Source organism: Chroicocephalus ridibundus, chromosome 13 (assembly GCF_963924245.1).
Source record: "Chroicocephalus ridibundus chromosome 13, bChrRid1.1, whole genome shotgun sequence".
In the NCBI taxonomy this organism is placed as follows: Eukaryota; Metazoa; Chordata; class Aves; order Charadriiformes; family Laridae; genus Chroicocephalus; species Chroicocephalus ridibundus.
This window is the reverse complement of record NC_086296.1, coordinates 11,348,319-11,365,313: the sequence shown is the minus strand read 5'-3', so window position 1 is coordinate 11,365,313 and position 16,995 is coordinate 11,348,319. Positions and strand designations below refer to the sequence as shown.

At 42.5% G+C, this 16,995-nt stretch overlaps 2 protein-coding genes and 1 long non-coding RNA gene across 6 annotated transcripts; 2 read left to right on the top strand and 1 right to left on the bottom strand.

Annotated features, from left to right (window-relative positions):
• Positions 1 to 51: 51 nt before the first annotated feature.
• Positions 52 to 10,603, bottom strand: GUCD1 (guanylyl cyclase domain containing 1). 2 transcript variants are annotated; one of them, XM_063350582.1, is made up of 6 exons: positions 10,406 to 10,603; positions 8,553 to 8,637; positions 6,903 to 7,068; positions 6,056 to 6,147; positions 4,177 to 4,418; positions 52 to 3,715 (listed from the first exon to the last, which is right to left on the bottom strand). In XM_063350582.1, the coding sequence occupies exons 1-6, from the start codon at positions 10,443 to 10,445 to the stop codon at positions 3,624 to 3,626; spliced, it is 717 nt and encodes a 238-aa protein (XP_063206652.1). In that variant the 5' UTR covers positions 10,446 to 10,603; the 3' UTR covers positions 52 to 3,623. The 2 variants fall into 2 exon arrangements, with proteins under 2 accessions (XP_063206652.1, XP_063206651.1); XM_063350581.1 differs by lacking the exon at positions 10,406 to 10,603 and adding an exon at positions 9,700 to 9,774.
• Positions 6,056 to 10,397, top strand: LOC134522694 (uncharacterized). Its single transcript, XR_010073101.1, has 3 exons — positions 6,056 to 6,193; positions 9,325 to 9,435; positions 9,917 to 10,397. It is a non-coding gene; the product is annotated as an uncharacterized LOC134522694 (long non-coding RNA).
• On the top strand, positions 10,570 to 16,995 carry SNRPD3 (small nuclear ribonucleoprotein D3 polypeptide). 3 transcript variants are annotated; one of them, XM_063350585.1, is made up of 4 exons: positions 10,570 to 10,646; positions 11,641 to 11,790; positions 12,558 to 12,750; positions 13,634 to 16,995. In XM_063350585.1, exons 2-4 carry the CDS (start codon positions 11,665 to 11,667, stop codon positions 13,693 to 13,695), a joined length of 381 nt encoding a protein of 126 aa, XP_063206655.1. In that variant the 5' UTR covers positions 10,570 to 10,646; positions 11,641 to 11,664; the 3' UTR covers positions 13,696 to 16,995. The 3 variants fall into 3 exon arrangements, with proteins under 3 accessions (XP_063206655.1, XP_063206654.1, XP_063206653.1); XM_063350584.1 differs by having other exon boundaries at positions 10,578 to 10,654; XM_063350583.1 differs by lacking the exon at positions 10,570 to 10,646 and adding an exon at positions 10,882 to 10,957.

The window sequence follows — 16,995 nt, the reverse complement described above, 5'->3', positions numbered from 1 at the left end:
AAATATATCCAGTAGGAATACATTAACATAAAACAATGATGAAATTTATTCAGTACTGTGATATAGTTTGGTGGAAATGATGGGTTCAGAGGACATAAAAGTTTATATATAATCATTTACTTCTGCTTTCCAGTTTTTACCCTCTACCCAAATGCACACTTTAGGGGGAAAGGAGGCATAAATTGTTTTCATCTCTTTTGGTTTTGTTTTTTTTTAAATTATGAACTATTTGATGTTAGAGCTAAGTAACGTGCCAGACATGTCCTAGTTGTTTGAAGATTTGTGGGTGCTGTAAAGCAAGACCACTGGTTCTTTGTTTCACTTTATGCTACATATTACAGCCACAGTTCAACCAATGTCTTTGATGGGCTCCATGAGGTGCAAAAGTAGTGCTGCAGACAGATGCTTTTAATATCTTCAGAAGCTCAGTGCTGCGTTGTGAGGCAAAAATAGAAACGCCAGCTAAAGCACAGGCAAAGCTGGTGCAGTTGCCTTACTTTTCATTGTGAACAGAAAGCCATGGAGATGCTATTAGGGATCAGGATGGGTAACAAAAACTACTTCCCTGGAGCTGCACTCCAGTAGGATACTTGGTGGTTGCAGAGTACACAAAACAGCTGTTGAACATACATAATAGCAGCACATTTGCTGTTCTCAGCTACTGATGTGTATTGAAATTTTGTTTTGTATGATTCAGGTGATGCAGTATGTGTTCAGGAAGTGCAGAATGACTACAATTTACAGACTAGCAACTATGAATTTATAGCTGAAATAAATATTTGAACTCTTAGATAATTTTTTCCAAATTAAAATTTCATCTATGCCATTGCCATTAAGTATATAACGTCCTCTAAAGATTTTTCCAGCATTTTTCATAATAAGCTAGTTAATAAATGCACTCACTACATTGATACAGGGTTATCTGTGACTTTAAACCTTTATTGAGAATGGCTTAATTACAAATAAAAATATATTTATGTATAAAATCCCTGCATGTAAAATACCCCTTCCTTTGCTATTGACATCATGAAGGAAACAAAGTGACAAAACATTTTCAGAATGAGTATTTTGATAGACAATGTTGTAATGGAAAACAGTTTCAGAAAATGCGGACGTTCTGAATGCTTGCGCAGAGAGCTTCTTTTTAATCTGAATTTGTGTCATATAAATACTCAGTCTTTTCACTTGGCTTTTGGTTCTTCCTCATGTTTTCATCTCTCATAGCCATCTTCCATTTGGCGGCTGCAAGAGATCCTGATGCAATGGTGAAGCTCTCCTTTTGTCTGCATTAGCTTAAACAGCTTTGTTTCTTTATCTTTCAGTTTTGTTGAAGTATTTAAACCCTGGGTACCAAACATTTAATAGTCAATATTGTTATACCTATCTGTGCACTTCAGAACACTTAAGCATGCCCTTAAGTTCATGTTTTATGTATAAGCTCAAGATTTGCATTTGGATAACTGAACCAGTAAGAGGCTAAATGTCAATTACAAGCCTATTGTAAGAATTGTTTTTATTTAGCTAACCAAGCCTGCTCTAAAATTAATCCTTTGGCAATTTAATGGTATGGAATGAACTACCTACCTGAAAATGAACGGGTTAAGGACGTACTCTATCAACCTGTAATTTACATACCTGTTAATTAGTAACATAGCTAATACAGTCTCTCTAAATCAAACATCATTAATTTGGACTTGGACATAAAAATTCCCAGATCAGTAGCCTTCTGGTGACTGACTGTGGAGGAGTGGGAAGGCCTTTTCTTGTAAATAGGTTTTGTACCTTTTTTCTGGGATACTGCTGGTGGCAGCAATGTACTGGTTCTACTGCTCACAAATCACATCTTAACTTTTACTCATTTTGCGTGTATAAGTGCCAGAATGTATTCCAACCTCACCAATGATAAGCAAAATTCGATATACTGAAAATTTTTTGTCACGTACTTTCTGTTTGGAACTTTTTAAAGGCTACTGCTTTTGAAATGTCTGTTACTATTTTTAGCCTTTGTACAAAGGAGCACTCTTGATTCTATTAAGTGTACTTATTGTACACTTTCCAGATACTTTTTAGTAAGTCAACTGATGATAAACTATTTTCTCTAAGAAAAAATTGCTACCATGCTAAAAAGTAGATTCCTATGTATTATTTCCACTACTAAGTAACAATGTCCTTTTACTGTTATTCCACGCAGTTCCAGAACTTGAACAGTAATTTTCCTAAAACCATGCCAAAGATGTGGGATCTCTGTCTTAAGTGCAAAATAAAATTTTGCTAGCGTCACATCAGTATTGATTTTTCTACCCGTTTCAACGTAGGCAGGACTTGAGATCAAGACTTGTAGGAAATTGTGATGGATGAATTTGGTTCTTACACTTAACAGTGCTCCTCAGCAAAGTAATTAAACCCATGAAAGGATTATGTGTGGGCTGCTAAAAATTTCATTTGATCATGTCTGAATACAGTAACTCCAACTTAATCCAAATACAGCTGTATTATAAGAGCTAAAAAGTCTGAGTTACTGCCTCTTACTTGTAACAGAGACATTTGTATTCCTTCTTTTCTTAATTGATTTCAGCTCTTCTTAGAAGGTCACTGAACTAGTAACAATAGCTAAATTTGGCTCAAATTATGATTCAGCATTTTAGTTACAATCCAGTATATGCTGTCAGGTATTTATAATTTATACACAAAATTAATATAATTAGCATGGATGATAATTTTCTGTATTTGCTTAGTAAGTTTATATTTTATATTTAGAATGGAGTCTGTGGAAACTGGCCCATGTGGGTGGCATAACATTCAGAGGTTTTTGAAAAGAGCAATGAAAACGTCTAGGTACAAATAAAATATCTTCACTTAAACTTTTGGGGCAATACAGAGCTCTGAGGAGTCATTCTAGAGGATTTAGCTAAAAGAGACCGAGTTTGTAGTACAAGGAACAATACCAAGAACTACGAGTCAAAATTTAATATAGTGGCATAAATGCTAAATTTGTGTAAGGTGAATTTGGTACATAGGAAGCTTCCTTAAGTAATTGTGTTTCACTCCTACAATGCAGACAATACTGATGAGCCAGCAAGGTATTTTTTTGTTATTTAAAAGTGATTTAAGTTAGTATTTTTTCCTTCCATAATACCCCACTGAACCTCAAATCCCTAGATTTAGGATGAAGAAACCCTTGATGCTTTGACAGAGAGAGAGAAACAGGTATTTTCTTTTTTTTTTTTTTTTCTGGTTTTGTTTACCTAAACCTATGCATGTATTACCAGGTGTTAAAGTTCATAAATTTGGTGCTTTTTATCTCATGTGTTTAATTTGAAAATAAGCTCAAAGGCTCTGAGCCTGTATTTTAAAACTGCTGTCAAATATGCGATGTTGAAAATGAGGGGGGAAAAAAACCCCAAACAAAAAACGGATACATACATTGCAAAATCAGATACATCATCAGAAAAAAAAGGTAAAGACAGCATTGCAATATAGTCCTATCAATGTCTATAAAGCCTCCCTTGTTTAAGATCCCACTGCAATTCAGGAGGAAGGTCTCTGCAGGGGGAGTCCTGAGACAAGCAGCCAGCTGCCATGCAGGCTGCACAGGAAAGGACCACAAGTATCAGGCGTGGACGTCAGCTGTCTGTGTAGATGAACAGAATATCTTCATCAGTGCCGTAACTTGTCCTCGCTTCCTCAAAGTTACTGATGCTGGTGCAGCATGTTCCTGTTATGAAGGAAGAAAATGTTACTAAAAATTGAGAAGAATTTGCCTGTGAAAGGCTCTTATACTGGGTCTAGCAGCCTCTGCAAAGAGAAGTAACTAGTACACAGACTAGACCTATCAGGTTACAGCTTTACTCAGGTCTTTCTGCCTCAAAGGCAGTGCTTGCTGAAGTAGTGCTGTAAATAGGTACTAAATTGGCCATCCTGTTCTCTTCTGAACAGTTCAGCATCTCTAACTAACCCATGTGGAAGCCAGACATGTTTGCTAGAATGCGTATGTTAATGCCTTAAGTAAATCACAGCACTGATTTAATTAATGTGGCAAAACCCCTTCTGACATATTGGTCAGTGATGCCTGAAATACATACAGGCTATTAGGGGAAGCCCAGCTGTGGCTCTGCATTACAGACATGTTAGTAATGTGGTGGCTGAGAATCCACCCAAAAGGAACAGGCTACTCACGGTCAGCATAGGCAGGGTTGTTGTAGTAAATACTCCCTGAGGCTTTGTTGTAGCCACATAACACAATGAAATGGCCCTGGTAGTCGGGATTCCTGCAGAAGCACTTCTGTCCAATGGGGAGGAAGCAGCAGTATTTGACAGGACTTGAGCAAAGATCACACAATAGGAGGACTGCATTCACTAGGACAATGGCTACATGACCTTGGGACAGGTGTTTTTGGATGTCTTGAACAGTTACTGTGCTGCAGAAAAAACATCAGATCTGCTTACTAACAAGTTTAGGAAAGACACTGGTATACAATGAAGTGTGTGGTGACGGACAGTACTTATGACTGCAGCTGGCATGGTTGTTTATGTATCACAGGTACAGCTTTTTGCTGATAAAACCCTGAAGGCTTTGCTACAGACAAAGCCTGACAAAACCTGTGTCATTTAAGGCCTTTTGATCTCATTACTGCTACTGAAGTGTGGAGTAACAGCTCTGGATTCTGCAGTAATATAAACGTAATCTCAGAATGTATCAGGTGTCCCAGAGAAGAGTATTAAAGGAGCTGGCACCTCATTCAATAACTTCAGAGACTTCTGTTGTGGGGAAATCATAAGTGAAGTGTTCTCTCCTGCTCTTAGAAAAGCTTATCTCTGAAGCACCAAATCTTTATCAACTGAGTGGTTAAAGATTGTATAATCACTAACCAACTTAAGACATGCCCAGATTTGCCTCTGTCACACAGGAATGTTTCTCCCAGTTGCAATTTTGGACTACCTGATGTTCTTGAGGCTTTATTTCTATAGTACCTCCTACAGAGAATGACTATTAACCAAACAATTTATAATCTCATCTGTTAAAAGCTGTCCTTCTCTGAGGCAGATGGTGTATTCTATATGCATTAGAAACTCATCCCTTGGATATGTTCCACACGTCCAGGCTGTGTGCACTACCTAACTGAACTCAGGTGCTTTTTAACCTTTTCCAGTACTGGTTCTCCTCTTTGATGCCCCAGCCTCAGTACTGCACAGGTAGATGTGCCCTCTGTCCCTGCTGTGATCAAGGCCACGATCTTAAGATTGCTAAAGCAAGATGGACTGGCTGTCCCTTTTGTCCTGCTAAACAGATGGTGCCATACAGACTCCATGTACGTTAAAAAGGACACTTAAAAATTCTGTTAAACGAAAGTTGCATTGCAGCATTCAAATGCTGTTGTGACTGCCCTGTACCCTCTCTTCTTTTCTTACTTCTGATTGCTTACCCCCACTTCAACAAGAGATCCAAATCCAGCTTCGCTATCAAAAGGAATGCAATTCCAGCTGAACATGGACTTTAGTTATTTCCCATGTAGAATATCACTGTCAGTTGTGAAACATTTCTGCAGTTTTTCCTCTTCTCCTGGGTTTGCAGCTCTTTCATAGAGGTTCCTTATTTCATCCTCCCTTTGGCAAAAGCTCGTATGCCAGCTTTTTCTTTGTGCGTCTGTGTAGGAACAGAGAGCTATACTATTTGCATAGCTCTGGGAACAATGGGTTGTGTGCCCACGTAGCGCTCTCCTTAATTCCAACAATGGCCAATTAGAGCACTGTAGGCACTCCCTACTGGGTAATTTTAATGGATAATCAAATTCAAAACATAAACAATAGTCAACTCCTGTCAGCATTTTCAAATCACTTACTCTGTGTCGTGACTGTTTTTCCTCAAACTTCACTATTAACTCCTGATGTCTACATTTTTTTTGAGACAGATATAGTAGAAAGACGCTGTAATTCACCAAAAAAAGGCTCAAGGCTTGATTTCGGTCTCTTTTTACCATTTTAGCTGTGTGAATCCAAGAAAAGCATGGGGCCCACAGAATCTCCAAAGAGAAAGGAAAGAAAACAATAATCTTACCACTTCTCCACCAGCACCTTGCAGGCTTTGGCTTGTGCAAAGAGCTGGTTCACTCGATTCTCTTCTGTGTCAAAGTGCTTCCTGTAAAACGACTGTGGAGACAACAGACGTTATGAACTGGAATGAAGTTTACCTTAGGTAATCTACTACTTAAAATCCCTGCTAGCAGGGGCTGCGTAAATTGGAGATCTGGCTATGGGACGAGAGATCTCTCCCGTAGGTCACTGGTAACAGGATGAGGATTCCTACTGTAAATTCTAAGTTTAAATTCACCGCTGGTCCGTTATTGCTGTAATTTCCATCCAGTGGCCATTCAGCTGCCTGCATGAAAGAAGCCTGTCTTGTTCGTACTGGGCGGGAGCTTGCATTAGAAAAGCCATCGCCACCATAGGCCCTCACTGGCCCCCTGGCAATCTTAAAGAGGCCAAGCTCTCAATGGCCATGGGGGTCAAGTTCCCCTCTCACCTCTAGAGGTGGTTCTTCCAGGTCAGGGCTGAGGCACGGTGGTGGGGAAAGTGTGGAAGCTAGCACTGCTGCTGCCCAGGCTCTACCTGTTCTGTAGATAAATAGACGGCTTCAGTCTCCAAAGCTGTCAAATAGGCTGGAACCTTTTATGAGCATTATGTGAAAACTTTTTAAACAACTCGTATTATGGAATCAAAGATGTGAAATATGTGGGATCGAATCTAGCTTTGCCTTTGGAACTGATTAGTGCAAATTCTGGCAATAGGCAAACCTTGTTTACAGGAACTGTGGTTAATTGTCAGTGACACAGCAGAGCTTTTATAACATGACACACAGGGCTTTTAAAACTGTCTCCTGTCTCCCAGTAGATGAGAATACTAACCTGATTTTTGTAGCCCTTGTCCACTCCAAGCGTCTGGGTGCAAAATTTATGCTTAACACCAAAGTGCCGCATTAGGTAGGCCAGGTCAATAGTCCAGATGCTCTTTGTTAACTGGAGTTCCTGGATGGCTTTCTGAAATTCATCATTGTCCAAATGGTTCAGGTACCTATGGTATTAGGAAAGGCAGGGGAAGGGAAGCACAGATCTTAGGAGAAGCAAAACATGTGCTGTAGCCCAAGCCTCCACATCACAGGACGTAAAAACTGAAACAAATGGTTTGGCTAAGAAATAACAAAAAAAACCCAACCAAACCAACCCACAAAGGAGCCACAAATATAAGGGAAAGGAAGGGAGTAGGGAATATTTAACTGGATTTATTGCTGACTTCTTTTAATTGGAAATGTATGAGTATCTTGACTGTTTATAGTGCTAGAAGTGTACAGGTGCTGTACAATAGGCAAGCTATACTGAGCAAGTATAGAACTCTGTCCTGAAGGGCTTACAGTCTAAATGTACAAGCATATTAGAGCAAACACAGAAAGAAGTGTTAAAGACTAAAACTTGCTTCACGCAATAGGTGGATTTCAAAAGGAGGAACTGTAAAGGAAGTCGGTCAATATTCAAAGGAAGCTTGTCTTAGGCACTGATGGCACAAAAGGCAATAAAGGGGAGATGAAGTCAGGAGCAGGCTTGGGACAGGTTGCAAAGGAGGGGGGAAAGGCAGTTACAGAGAGTTCTGGAAGTTAGAAAACAAATGGAAGTAAATGGGAAAAAAAAAAGGACTGGAATTGAGGATGCAGGGCAAACAAGGTCAGATCAGCAGGGTGAGAAGATTAATCTTGGAAGCTGAGTTTTGGGCAGACTGGAGTGGCAAAGAGGTAAAGGGAATAAAGAGGCAGAGGTTACAGTAGTCAAGATGGGAAATTACCAGCACACGGACTAACGTCTTGGCAGAAGGGATGGAGAGAAATGAAAATCTTCTGCTTCATATCTACTAAGTGGACATCTAAATAGGTATTTCTCCTGCACCTAAGCTCATGTTCCTCTGTGGAAGGAAAGAGGAGTTCAGCAGGACAGCTACTAGTTCAAAAAAAAAAAAAAAAGAAAAACCAAAACAAAACCAAAAAAACCCAAAGGGCAACACAGTGCATTGTTTTGAAGTTGAAACCATTCTTGGAACAAAACCACTCATCCCACAGACTGGGGGCTCAGCAGGACAGAGGTAGTATATACTCATCAACTGGGATGCACCTACCCATCACTTGAAAACACAGAAAGGAATTAGGTGAATTGTTGTGCTAAGTATCCATTCTGAATTAGAACAATAGGAAAGAGGGATAACTTTTTATTAGCTTATGCATGCCAACCTGCAAAGTTCTTAGAGCTGATCAGATATTTTGTATCTGTCAAAACAGTCAATTATTCAAAAGGCTCTTAAGTTCATCTTGGTTTATATTTCCCCTTGCTCCTGCTGGAGAGCTGTGCCAGGCATAGTAATTCTCCAAGGGTACCTGAGAATACGTGCTCTCGTAAGACTAAGTTAAACTCACAGCTGCATCAACGCACCTCTTCTCCCTGCGTGTTGCTTCCCGCTACCCCTCTCCCATGGGATGGGATTTCCCACCCCTTCAAACCAAAACAGCCACTTACTGAAGCACCATCCTGGAGCAGGCTAGCCCGCAGTCCCAGTGGTACAACTGCTGAATGACCGGCACTTTCAGCTGGATGCAGTCAACTGTAGTGGAAACACCCCATTGTGAGTAAAACACGAAAGATGTCATGCAACAACACAGATCATACAGGAGTATTTTTTCCATACCTCAGCATTAAAAGTCAGCTTGTCCTCAGCACTATAGTGGCAGAAGCTTAGAAAGATTTTTTTACTTTATCTAATTGGCAGGTATTTTTTATTTTCTTAGGGGAATGTAAGTTTGGTATTTCTGTACGCTTAAGCGTTTGGTTTAACCTCATACTCCTTATCCTGGATCACTCTGCCATATGGTCCACCCCCTTCTCCTTGAAAGTTTGATTTTATTCTTTTTGGTGGGGTGACATGCCCGCCAACTATGAAGCTGTATCCCCCCCTCCTAAATAACAGTAGGTAAGGCACAGGTATTCATCCCTTCTCTTGTGTCTGCATGGACTTCTATGCCACAAAAGGAGTTCTGTGAGAAAACAGACACAACCAAGATCTCTAGGTGCTGATCTCTTACAAGTCACACAGATCAGAGCCTTTTCTACGGATGTCTTTTTCCTCAGGGACTGTAATTTATGGAGTAATTTTCAGTTAACAAAGCTCCACAAGTGGCACCTGTTGGCCTTTCGTATTAACTTAGTCAATAACTCAGCAAAGGGAGCGGGAAAAAGAACGATCTCTACCAAAAAGTCCCAGAATACAAGTAACTCCATCCTTCTGCCTCAGTTTTTATTTTTACAGGGTTGGCGATGTGGTGGTTTCAGTTTCAGAAAGTTCCTTACCGCTCAAAGGACATGAAGAGTTGTCCCTATTATTGTTACTTCAGCACCAGTCAAAGTGAGTTAATCATAAAGGGCTTTTCTCAACAACCTTACCTTTGGTCTCAAAAAGACCTTTGAAAAGTTCTGTTAATACAAGGTCAGCTACATTTTAAGGTGGGAATAAAAACGTACTTGACGTCATGTGGGCTGGTCTACTTTTGATGTAATTTTATTTATCTAAGAAGTTTTATAGTGTTGTTTGTAATCTTATTTTAAAAAAAAGCTATAAGCCTACTGTCAGGACAAGCCAATACAGATATTCTGGACTCTTTTCAAATACCTTTTCATAGTTGCGCCACTGTTTAATCATGACTTTGAAGACTGGCATACCCTTTAGTATATCCAATCTTTTTAATTAATATAGATTAAGTATCCTAAAGAAAAAAAAAAAAAGAAAACGCAATTTTCAGATTCTCCTCTAACCAAGATCTGTAAGTATTTTGTCATCATTTTTTCTTGGCGTGTTATGATTCTGTCCCTTTTCTGTTAATACCCAGAGCCTCTGTCAAGTCCCAAGATTAACTGAAGAGGTGCACGTTTCCTACGTGAAGACTTCAAAGGGTAACAACTTTAATCTTCTTGGATGTTCAGCTCCCAGTCATCCTGTTTCCCAACACACCCAGATTTCTTCACCGATGCCTGTCGGCTGTCCCGAGATAGGATACGAGCCCGTGCAGGCTGTGGCTGTAAACAGCACCGACAACGCCGCTCCGCCGGCTCCTCGGCGCAAACAACTCACACCGGGAGCCGGCGATTCCACACCGCTGCTGGCAGAACCGTCGGCTCCGGGCGGGCGGAGGGGCCGCCAGGGCCTCCCCGGGGGATGGCGAGACCCCTCGGCCGCGGGCAGGGCCGTGCCCGGGCTCCCTCCCCCGGCCCCTTCCGCCAGGGCCGCCCGCCCCCTCCCCCCGAGGGCTCCTCCCGGCCGCCCCGCGCTCCCCGCCGGCAGAGGGAAGGGCTGCGGGACGCGGCCGGGGCTCACTGACCTGGCGGCGGCGGCTCCCCGGCCTCCTGGGGGCTCTTCATGGCGGCGGCGGCGGCGCCTGCCGCCTGCTCACTGCCGGCCCCGCCGAGCCGGCCTGGGCGGCGGCGCGGCCCAGGGGCCCGGCATGCCTCGGCGCGGCGCTGGCTCCTCCCGGCCCCGGGGGCGGGGGAGGAGGCGGGGGCTGCGAGGGGCCGGGCCCCGGGGCGTCTGCCCCGCGCCGTGGTCGCGGTGTGGGCGGCGGGGTGTGTCGGTGGGCAGGGGCATGATACGGCGGGTGGGGGATGCGGCACCGAGGGCGCGCGGGGAAGCCAGCCTTGCCCCGGCAGAGGGGCACCGCCGCCGGGAGGGGGCTGTCCCCGGCCGGCGGGACAAGACTGCGGCGGAACCGTGGCGTCGGGTCTGCGCGGCCCGGCGGCCCCGGGCGCGATGGCGGTGGAGGGCTGGGAGGGGAGGGGAAGGGGTCGCTCCCGCCGGTGCCTTCCGGTTCCGGCGCGCGGTGCAGGGTGGGAAGGCGCAGGAGGCCATTAGCGGCTGAGCGCGGGACCGAGCTGAGGTGGGTGGCGAGTGGCGGTGGGGCCGGCCCGGCCCCGGGTCGGGTTCCTCGGCGTCTTGTGGTGTTCCCGGGCCCTGCTCGCTCTCTGGGCAAGCATCCGAGCTGCTCCGTCTTCCCTGAGGTGCCTGGGCCTGAGGGGGCGAAGCCGCGGTGGGGCGGCCGCAGGCCTTGGGGGCTCTGCTGGGCCTCTCGGGGTGGGCCAGGCTGGGCCCCCCTCTGCCCTTGGGGGGCCTTCAAGCGAAGGAGGGTGGTGTGGGGGTGCGGTGCGGTGTGGTGTGGTGTGTGGGCTGGGCTCGGCTCCCTCACGGTAGAGGCTGTCATTTAGGAGGAACGGTCGGCGAGGGTGGCTGTCCTCACCACAGGTGCAGCTGCGCTCGTAGGTGGCCAGGCTGGCTGTACCGTTATGGGGTGCACCTGGGGCTGTTTCCGTTTGAGGTGCACCTGGCTACACGGGTGGTCAATTAGCTGGTATTTACAGGTGAATTTCCCAGGTCAGAATGAACTTGGAAAAGACTTAATTTTGCTGATCTTTTAAGTTTTATTAATGTAGTGTCAAAGCATATGGTGTGTTTGGGCAAGAGAGAAAATCAGCGCTTTACACTGTGAAAGATCATAGATTGTGTAGGTAAAGCTTAGTCTACAACTTTCTTTGTAATTATGTCCTTTGTTTTTTCTTGTCTCAGGTGTAGAACCGCAGCACTGCAAACATGTCGATTGGAGTGCCAATTAAAGTCCTGCATGAGGCTGAAGGCCATATTGTGACATGTGAGACCAATACAGGAGAAGTTTACCGAGGCAAACTTATTGAAGCTGAAGACAACATGAATTGTCAGGTATACCTGCTTCAGGAGGTTGGAGACAAGGCTTTCTGACATGTGTCTGGAAAGGCTGATAGCTAGCTTATTGGCAGCTTGATTAAAAGACTGTTGCTTTTAGTCTTAGGATAAAGAAAACTGTACTGCTGTACGTGTGTTGTCTTACCATAGTGAAATGGGTTCAGGATTACTGAGCGTGCCAAAGAGGCCAGACCTTATTCTTGTTTTAGAGTCGGATTGGGTTGGGCATTCTTGTCAATTATATTAGATGTTCCTGTCAATAATATCAAGATTCTGTTCTGTGAACAACGTTTCTGCTGGAGTTCTTTATTTAAAGCCACTGAGTGTAAGAATAAACCCTTGATTTAGGAAATTGAAGCTGTTCTAATGCATGTTACTTTAGTCATCCCAAGAGGGTTTAATTTTTATTGACTTTAGGCAAGTCATTGTTGAAATCAAAATGCTTCCTTAATAGTTAGGAATAGAACAGCTTTCTTGAAACTGGTTCAGTATGAGAAAACCAAACTAACATAGCTGATAAAACTAATTTGCAAACTGGGGAGAAAGCAAAAGTCCTGGACCTGCTTGAATAGTAGCAGGCTTAGAAGTATGGCTAAATGGTCCTGGATGCCTTGTGTCACAGCTCCAGTTGAGAAAGCAGTATCCTTGGGAAGTCTTTGGCGCTCCAGTAGTACTTGAATCTTGGCTGTGTATTCTGCAGGCAAGAGAAGGAATACAGAACTGTGTTAGAGGCCTGTGAGCACTGACTGATCTTTATTTTCCAGATGTCCAACATAACGGTGACATACAGAGATGGACGAGTGGCACAGCTTGAACAGGTGTACATCAGAGGGAGCAAGATACGGTTTCTTATTTTACCAGATATGTTGAAGAACGCTCCTATGCTAAAGAGCATGAAGAATAAAAACCAGGGTTCTGGAGCTGGACGAGGAAAAGCAGCTATTCTCAAAGCTCAAGGTGCGTACAACTTGTTTATGGTTGTGTTTCTGCCCCCTTCCTCCCCCCCATTTTGCTGCAGAAGAGCTGGAAAACTGTCATCTCTATCACTGAGGAAACAAGCTGTAAGAAACTGAAAGATTACTGGTTCATATGTTGTTTTTCTGTGTATTTCATCTTATGGTAGGAGTCAAGACTGAAACTGCCCAATTACCTGAATGTGTAATATTGATGCTACAATAATTTAGATATAGTGAGTAGCCGTGTTGAAAGGAGGCTTTATATAAAACTTTGTCATCTTTTTTCCAGTGTTTGTGTCCGCTAGCTGTTTGGAATAGTTAGGGAAGGATCTAGGTGTTCTTATTGAGCTTTTGTAAAATTCAGGTATTAAGAAGGCACTTAAAGTAGTGGGAAGCTGTAATTATCAGCCATTCTATAGTTCACTCTCATTTGTATCTTTCTCAGGGGAACAGCCTAATTATATCAAGACTAAGTAATAGTCATGGGCTGCAGAGTCCTTGCTTAACCTTACAGCATTTGCTAAAGTTATGTGGGGGAATAATAACATCTGCTGAAACATACTGAGTTCTGTTGCAAAGTCTTGGAAGACTGTGAGGTTTTAAATCTCTGGCTACAAATTTGTGCGTCAGATTAGAAGGAACATAAAGTGTACAAATATTCCACTGCATCTGTTCTAAGTAACAAGACTGTGTAACCATTAGTTCTGGTTCTTCTCACAGAAAGCTTTTTCCTGTTACATCACTTCCTGAACTTCATAGGACAGCCTCGCTTCCTTGCTTCTAAGCAGGAGACTTTGAGTGTTGTTTATGTTTCTTTGTTGGTTGTTGAGATAAATATGTGGTTATGTCAAATCCATGTCATCCCTGCTGTTTTCTTTCTTCAGTGGCTGCAAGAGGAAGAGGCCGTGGTATGGGCCGTGGCAACATCTTCCAGAAGCGAAGATAATCTTGGTCTTGACCGACGTGCATTTTTTTTTTTATTAGAGCGTATTAACTTGACTACATGTGCATTGGTATCAGTTTTGTTTAATAAATGTTTCTGACAAAAACTTGTCTGGTCTTGTATGACAGGACTCCTCTTGGGCAAATACATTGTAGGTTGATTTCAAGCTTAAAATAGCTTTGTCTGGAAAATAGTGGATTTTACATCTAGATTTGACTACTTTATATTTGTGTGATGCATTGACTTTTAATGTTGCGGTTTTCTTGTTTAGTCCTGTTGCCGTTCATTCTCTAAAGAATTGGAAGGCATTCTTGATGAAGAATTTTAAGGTATTATGTTTTAAAGTCATATTAGCAGCTACATTTGTGGAACGTACTGCCAAACAGGCAGCTTCCTGAGAAGCAAAGCACTATGTTCTTTTGCTTTATACGGATCTACAATAGAGGTCCATCTTCAGAGCTGTACGTGGAGCTTGTATTCTTGCGTTTCTTATTTTTCTCTTAGGATACAGGGAGAATTTTTCATTGGGAACACAACAACTTTGATAGTCTGAGTCTATATTTGCAGTGAAAAATTCTATTCTAACTTTCTTAGTGGTTCACTTGTTTGTGGGATTGTTTTTTTTTCTCTCTACCTGGGAAAAGAAGACAGAATATAAACCAGACATTTTCAAGGATAAATTTGAAGTGTTTTGTAAATTTGAAAAGTAGTGCAGGTGTATAGTGAAAGTCATATAAGGGGTTATCCATTAAATACAACTCAATAGAAATGCTAATCTTTTGAACAAAGCGTAGGAGGATCAACTTTAGCTTTTGGTCTTCACATCTATACACAGGCATAAAGATCATCAGCTGATCTGGAGGAAGCCAAATGTAGTTGTAACTTTATTTCTAAAAGTATAGTGTGGCTGACTTACTGACTTAAAGGCTTGAAATGTGTGAATGTTAACGCTTCTGTACCTAATCACATACTTGCATACAGTCAATTATCAGTCTGGAAATGTATCAGATACCTAGTCTTGCTTTTCTGCTATGATGCTGTGAAGACTCCCTTGTGCGCAGACATGAAAGTTGAACTAATGTATTAATTTGTTGAATTTTTGTCTGTAAATAAAGCTGTATTTGGTCTCACATCACTAGAAAAACCCTGCTACATCTTCTGGGTAGTAATGATCCTAAGCATTTGTATTAGGAACCTCCTTAAAATGTGTTTAAGATGTGCTTGAGCTTAAATTATAAGAACACTTTAGTTTCTTGTATGCCTAGACACAGGAACCCATCCAAAAGACAAAACAGTTTTCATAAAGCCCTGCTTCAAAACATGGCACGTGAGTCATGTTCATATAGCACGAGTGCTTTCCTGAAGAGATCGTTTCCAACTTGAAATGACCACTCTAGGGCTTTAGTAATGATACGAAACGCTTTCTCGTGGAAATGTCATTCTTCAAATCCACAGTCATTCTAAGGAGACTGGTGACTGATACCAGTTGATCAGGCTGTTTCCCTCTGAGAGTGTATCTGTGTAATATAAGGGCAAATAAAACTGGTCTGTATGCAAACTACAACCTTTCTAATCACTAATAATAACAGCTGTTTGTATGTTCTGGAACTTTAATAATCGGTTTGGTTCTAGCTCTTATGGGAGAGAAGACATCTCTCTTTTTTTCACAGAATTTTCTCCCTCTGCCTAAGTAAAGGCTTCTGAATTTCTCAAGACTGTTGAGAAAGGACATCTTAAAATCAACATGAAGCTGAAGTCCATTTTGAGTCTTTATACTGGAAGCCCACTGAGACTGATGTTTTTTAAGACACAAAGGAAAAAAGAATTCCATCCTGTTGCTGTACCATGAGCTTCATGGTAAGAATTGAACTGTCTGCTTATAGTATCCCGTCCTGAGGCCTGGGATCTCTGGAAATGGGTTGGTAGGTAATAACAGATATTCCTGTTGACATCTGCTGGTGTTGCTTGTTGCTATAGAGTGGTATATGAGGAGTCCACTTTCCTAGTAGGTAGTAGTATGGCCATTTGAAGTAGATGTCTTTTATTTGCAGTCTGTTAACTGGTCTTACTGCTTTTAACCCATCGGGCTTGTGATTGTGTTGCTAATTGAGTAGGAATTTTTGTACAGTGGAGTTGCACTACTGTCACTACAGGCAGAACAGGAATGGCATGATGCCTGATTGCTTTCTGTGTAACTTGAGGCAAGTGTCTGCTGTGAGATTTTATAGGGTGCTTCTTCAGCAGCTAGAACTGCCTTCTCTTTCCAAAGCAAACACCTAATAGAAATCTGAGATTGATTAGTGCAACAATTAACTGCCATAAATATAAACTAGTGTCGGATGGAGCATGTGTGTGTTGAAGGATGTGGCAAGCTGTTCTGCTAAAGGCTGTGGCTAATGTACAGTGAGTGACAGAAGTCACCGTTACCTTGTTTAGTATCAGGAGAGACAAGAGGCGTACTCACAGTTTGAGCAAAGAGCAATCGCTTTGCCAGAACCGCTTTGTGTCTGGCTTCTCTTGGGTGTCCCTGTAACCTCTTGAGGAAACTAACAGTAAGGATTGCCGCTTCTTTTTTTTGCTGGGACTATCTGGTACTTCTCAGCCCTCAAAACTGCTTCCTTTTTCTGTAAAGCCTCCAAAAAGAAATATTAATATGTGGAAAAGGAAGTAAGTCACAGATGGGGGACCTGACTAAAAGTATTTTTTTGGAAGAGATTCAAGATTTTGGCAAGACTGCAAATCTGGCCTATTGGCTTTGCACCTCACTGTTTCCTTCTGCCTGATAAGTATCATGTAGCCTTTTCTGAAGGTTACATGCTTCTTTTGCAGAGGGCAGGGAGGAATGGCACCTGTTTTGAACATGTACAGCTACTGGAATGGCAAAGGCTTTGAAACACCGAAGGGCACCCTAAAAAGTATAATGGTTAAATGCTATTTAAGCAAATTAAAACTGCCTGGCAGTAACAGGTTTGTTGGGGATTGTTTCCGCTGACGATGATTGGCTTACCTTTTCTATTGGTTTTTAAAGTTGCTGTTCCTTCTTCCTGTGCAATGCCAGGCTTCTGTTCTCTCCACTGAGACCTTTCTTCCCTGAAGCAGTTGATGTGGCGTTCAGCAGCACTGAGGGCAGGCGGACAACCTTGAATTTCGGAAAGAAACAAGAGCCCTCCCCAGCAGGTCTGACTGACAGAACAAACTGCAGCATATCTGCTTTAAGAAGTTTCTACCCCTTCCGATGTTTCTCACCCTCTATATTTGTGACTGTCCACTGAGCACGCAAAAAGAAACTTTTTTAAAAACCTT

Excerpts from the sequence above, each read along its gene's own strand:
- SNRPD3 (XM_063350585.1), top strand. The coding sequence starts at position 11,665 with ATGTCGATTGGAGTGCCAATTAAAGTCCTGCATGAGGCTGAAGGCCAT. Across the intron at positions 11,791-12,557 it reads AAGACAACATGAATTGTCAG|ATGTCCAACATAACGGTGAC; the intron begins GTATACCTGCTT and ends TTTATTTTCCAG. Across the intron at positions 12,751-13,633 it reads AGCTATTCTCAAAGCTCAAG|TGGCTGCAAGAGGAAGAGGC; the intron begins GTGCGTACAACT and ends TTCTTTCTTCAG.
- GUCD1 (XM_063350582.1), bottom strand. The coding sequence starts at position 10,445 with ATGAAGAGCCCCCAGGAGGCCGGGGAGCCGCCGCCGCCAG. Across the intron at positions 7,069-8,552 it reads TGCTCCAGGATGGTGCTTCA|GTACCTGAACCATTTGGACA; the intron begins GTAAGTGGCTGT and ends CTAATACCATAG. Across the intron at positions 6,148-6,902 it reads ACAAGGGCTACAAAAATCAG|TCGTTTTACAGGAAGCACTT; the intron begins GTTAGTATTCTC and ends TTGTCTCCACAG.